General features: G+C 51.2%; 1 protein-coding gene across 1 annotated transcript in view; it reads left to right on the top strand.

Annotated features, from left to right (window-relative positions):
- Positions 1-5081, top strand: part of LOC107106936 (chromosome unknown open reading frame, human C1orf35) — a gene marked incomplete at its 5' end in the record, with an annotated part of 14752 nt that overhangs the window by 6187 nt on the left and 3484 nt on the right. The window contains 2 exons of the mRNA XM_015407152.1: positions 46-118; positions 2868-2947. Coding sequence (XP_015262638.1) covers positions 46-118; positions 2868-2947 — 153 coding nt within the window. The remainder of the gene's footprint in view (positions 1-45; positions 119-2867; positions 2948-5081) is intronic.

Here is a 5081-nt window from a genome sequence, read left to right on the forward strand (position 1 = left end):
GCTCCTCAGCACCAGACCTTTCTTTCCTGTCTCCCTTGTTTTCAGAAGTGCCGGAGGTCGGATGATGTTTTCCAAAGAAGACAAGGAAGCTGCTAAGATGGGTCTGTCGGTCTTTACGGTAAGTCCTCTATTCTCCTTCTTCAGCAAAACCCCCCCCCCCAATTCAGGCTCCCTGGGGCTCTGTTGATTTGTTAAATTGGAAGCATTTTACCTCCGTTTCAATGTGCTCTGTAAGTCGTACGTCGTGCTCAAGATGATGTTTTGCGGCATAAGAAGAAGAAGAGATTGGATTTATACCCACCCTTCACTACCCAAAGGGGTCTCAGAGCCGGCCTTTCCCTTCCCCTCCCCACAACAGACACCCTGGGAGGCAGGTGGGGCTGAGAGAGCTCTCTTTCAAGGACTGCTCCTGAGAGAACAGCTCTGAAAGAACTTGTAACTTACCCAAGGTCACACCAGCAGCTGCATGTGAAGGAGTGGGGAGTCAAACCCGGTTCTCCCAGATTAGAGTCTGTGCTCTTAACCACTACACCAAACTGGCTCTCTGTAACACTCACACACACAAAATGGAGTCAAGGTGGCTTACATCCAGGTGGCTTAGAGCCAGTATGGTGTAGTGGTTAAGAGCGGCAGACTCTAATCTGGGAGAACCGGGGTTGGTTCCCCACTAATCCACATGCAGCCAGCTGGGTGACCTTGGGCCAATCACGGTTCTTTCAGCGCTCTCTCAGCCCCAGAGTTTCTGTTGTGGGGAGAGGATGGGAAGATGATTGTAAGCCGCTCTAAGACTCCTTTGGGTAGTGAAGGGCCGGGGTAGAAATCCAGTCTCTTCTCTTCTTCCTCCTCATCCTCCTTATAGAATCAGAGTTGGAAGGGACCTCCAGGGTCATCTAGTCCAACCCCCTGCACAAGGCAGGAAATTCACAAAAAACTCCCCTCCACACACACACCCAGTGACCCCCGTTCCATGCCCAGAAGATGGCAAAAAGCCTCCAGGATCCCCGGCCAAACTGGCCTGGAGAAAAATTCCTTCCTGACCCCAAAGTGGCGATCATTATTTCCCTGGGCGTGGAAGGAAGGGCCCTGAGAACTAAGCCCTGAGGCAACCCTTCCTGCCCTCCCTCTCATGATCTTCCTAAGTTCACAGAATCCGCAATGCTGTCAGATGGCCATCGAGCCTCTGCTTGAAAACCTCCAGAAAAGGTTTTAAAACGTTTATTAAAAATTATTTAAGACGTTTATTAGCCACATTTCTACCTCACAGGAACTCAGCTTCTCCTCCTCATCCTCCCTCTCCTTCCTCCTATTCTTCTCCCGCCTCCTCTCCTCCGTTTTATTCGCACAATAATGCTTTCGATTCATTAATCGCCTTCCCCATGAGTGGGCTCAAAGTGATTTACAGTTACTCTTTAGACTGGGGGCGAACAATGTTTTTCATAGGGGATAGGGAAGACAACATATAATTCATTTAAGTTGCACACGCCGTACTCCCCGGTGGAAACGATTCTGGCTTGACTCGGTCATGTTCCAACCCGCTGCATCGCCACACTGCCACCACCTGGCCAGAGCATCCCACTGCAGGGATTTTTCTTAGCTGAGTAGATTCTTCCGCCTTCCGGGTCCAGACTAGGACGTCTCCAACCGAGAGCTAACACCTTCCCACAGGGGAGATTGGCGTGCCCACCCTCTCTAAGGAGTGGTTCCCATTTTATCTACTCGCCGAGGCTTTCGAATTGCTGGGTGGACGATGAGCTGGGGACGACAGGCTGGCTGCTCACACCAGCGCGGGGCTCGAACTGACACAGTTCGGATGTTAAGACCGTGGGATATACCCACTGTGCCACCGCTCCCGCCACAACAACCCTGTGAGGTAGGTAAGGCTGAGAGTGTTTGACCGGCCCCAAGCGAGCTTCCATGGGAGAGTGGGGATTATCTTAGTTCCTAGTCTGACACTGCCTCACACTGGCCCGCAATCACAGTCAAGTGGGGGCGCCTTTTCCGAGTGGCAGGTTTCAATCCTGCCTTGTGTGTGTGGAGGGGAGAGTAACGCCTTCCCTGCTTGTAGAAAACCAGCATGTCAGGGAGAAATGCTGGTTAACCCCTGGTTTCCTGGTCTGCGGGGCGATTAACCCGTAGAAATGGAAACACCACCACCCCGCCCCCCGACAGCACAAAACTGGGAAGTCTAGGAAAAGCTCTTTGGTGTAGTAGTTAAGTGCGGGGACTCTAATCTGGGAGAACCGGCTTTGATTCCCCACTCCTCCCCTTGCACCTGCTGGATGACCTTGGGCAAGCCGTAGTTCTGTCAGAGCTGTTCTTGGAGAAAAGAGTGGTTTCTGTCAGAGCTCTCTCAGCCCCACCTCCCTCACAGGGTGTCTGTTGTGGGGAGGGGAAGGGCAAGGAGTTTGTAAGCCGCTCTGAGACTCCTTCGGGTAGTGAAGGGCGGGGTATAAATCCAATCTCTTCTTCTTCTTTTCCCTCACAGGGTGTCTGTTGTGGGGAGGGGAAGGGCAAGGAGTTTGTAAGCCGCTCTGAGACTCCTTCGGGTAGTGAAGGGCGGGGTATAAATCCAATCTCTTCTTCTTCTTTTCCCTCACAGGGTGTCTGTTGTGGGGAGGGGAAGGGCAAGGAGTTTGTAAGCCGCTCTGAGACTCCTTCCGGTAGTGAAAAGCAGGGTATAAATGCAATCTCTTCTTTTCCTCCTCCTCCTCTTCCACTTGCTTGTTTGCCGCAGCCCCCAGCGGAGAGAGAAATCCGCAGACTGGGAATCTGCTTCTGAATACGTGTCTCCCATCTGATTGGGTCTGGCAGGATTTCTTCATTTGTATGTACATTTCCCCCCCCCCCCTCTGTCTCTGAAATGCCAGCATCAGCGAGTGGCAAGCAGTCCGGAGGTTTCTGCTGCTAAAAGAAAACCAGAGAAGGTAGAAGAGGCGGAAGCAATACAGTAAGAGCCGACTCTGTGGCGATTTCCTGGTTGTTTTCTTTTGGGCCGGGGGCTGAGAGGCCGCGTGGTGGAACACGGTTCCTGGATTGTGGGGCTGAAGTTCTCAGTACGGAAAGAAAAGCCATTTAGCCAATAGAAAGCCACTTAGCCAATAGAAAGCTCTAGACGACAGTTCTCAGCTGCTGCAAGTTAATCACATCTGCCAGTTCAAGCAACCATTCTGATAACAAGCCGGCAGGTGGGGGTGAGGACTGGTGTTCCCTCTAAGCTGAGTTAGTGTGAGCTAGCTCACAGTTTCTTAGCCTCCAGCTCACAGTTTTTTGCCTTAGCTCAGGAAGGAGGGCTCCAGAGCAAACTAATTTATGCAGTAGCCAAATCGCCCACTCATAACTCTAATGCCAGCAGTTCACAAAGGAGAATTTGTGCTCACAGGTTTCCACAGCTTAGAGGGAACATTGGTAAGGACCAAGACTCCCTCTAAGCTGTGGAGTCTTGTGAGCAAAAATTCTACTTTGTGAGCTGCTGGCATTCAAGTGGTGAGCGAGCGATTCGGTTGCTGCAGCAGTCAGTTTGCTCTGGAGCCCTCCCTTCCTGAGCTGAGACGAAAATGGGTGAGCCGGAGGCTAAAAAACGGTGAGCTAGCTCACACTCACTCAGCTTAGAGGGGACATTGGTGAGGACCTCTAGTCAAGAAAGCTAATGCATAGGCAGAAGAGCTCTCTGAAAGGAGAGCAGTTTCTTGACACACAGAGAGCCAGTTTGGTGTCGTGGTTAAGTGCGCGGACTCTAATCTGGGAGCACCGGGTAAGAACATAAGAACATAAGAGATGCCAATGTCGGATCAGGCCAAAGGCCCATCCAGTCCAACACTCTGTATCACACAGTGGCCAGAAATACCAGTGGCATCAGGAGGTCCACCAGTGGGGCCAGGACATTAGAAGCCCTCCCACTGTTGACCCCCCCAAGCACCAAGATGACAGAGCATCACTTGCCCCAGAGCCCCTATCTATACCTTGTGGCTAATAGCCACTGATGGACCTCTGCTCCATATGCTTATCTAATTCCCTTTTGAAGCCGTCCATGCTTGTAGCACCCACCACTTCCTGTGGCAGTGAATTCCAAGTGTTAATCACTCTTTGGGTGAAGAAGTACTTCCTCTTATCCGTTCTAACCCGACCGCTCAGCAATTTCATGGAGTGCCCACGAGTTCTTGTATTGTGAGAAAGGGAGAAAAGTACCTCTTTCTCTACCTGCTCTTTCCCATGCATAATCTTATAAACCTCAATCATGTCACCCCTCAGTCGTCGTTTCTCCAAGCTAAAGAGCCCTAAGCGCCTTAACCGTTCCTCATAGGGAAAGTGTTCCAACCCTTTTATCATTCGAGTTGCTCTTTTCTGCACTTTTTCCAAAGCTATAATATCCTTTTTAAGGTGTGGTGACCAGAACTGCACACAGTATTCCAAATGAGGTCGCACCATTGATTTATATAGGGGCATTATGATATTGGCTGATCTGTTTTGATTCCCCCACTCCCTTTCTCCTTTTTTTTTTGTGGATGAGCGTCCGTGGTCTGCTGGAGCCGTCTTGTCACTTGAACAACCGTTTATGAACATCCCTCCTGGGTCATCATTGGTGGAGGTGTCCAAGGCAACGCTGCTTCGCCGTGAGCTAGATATCCAGTGCCTTGCCTCAGAAGCGGACCAGAGGGTTTAGGGCAGGGTCTGCAACCTTTTTGAGCGTGTGGGCACCTTTGGAAATCTGGCATAGGGCGGCGGGTGCAACCGCAAGATGGCTGAGCCAAGGGGCGGAGTCAGGGAGCGAGGTCATGCATCATTCTTAATAGTAACTTTTCAACGTTTCAGGCAGAAATTTGGCTTAACAGGATAAGAACATGAGAGAAGCCAATGTTGGATCAGGCCAATGGCCCCTCCAGTCCAACACTCTGTCACACAGTGGCCAATTTTTTTTTTGCCACATTGTGCCCTTGTCAGCTGCCCTGAGCCTTCGGGGTAGGGCGGGATATAAATCCAAGGATTTTTTTTAAAAAATACCAGGTGCCATCAGGAGGTCCAGCAGTGGGGCCAGGACACTAGAAGCCCCTCCCACTGTTGCCCCCCCCCCCAGCACCAAGAAG

The sequence above is a fragment of the Gekko japonicus genome, unplaced genomic scaffold (genome assembly GCF_001447785.1).
Source record: "Gekko japonicus isolate JY-2015 unplaced genomic scaffold, Gekko_japonicus_V1.1 scaffold3576, whole genome shotgun sequence".
NCBI classification, from domain to species: Eukaryota; Metazoa; Chordata; class Lepidosauria; order Squamata; family Gekkonidae; genus Gekko; species Gekko japonicus.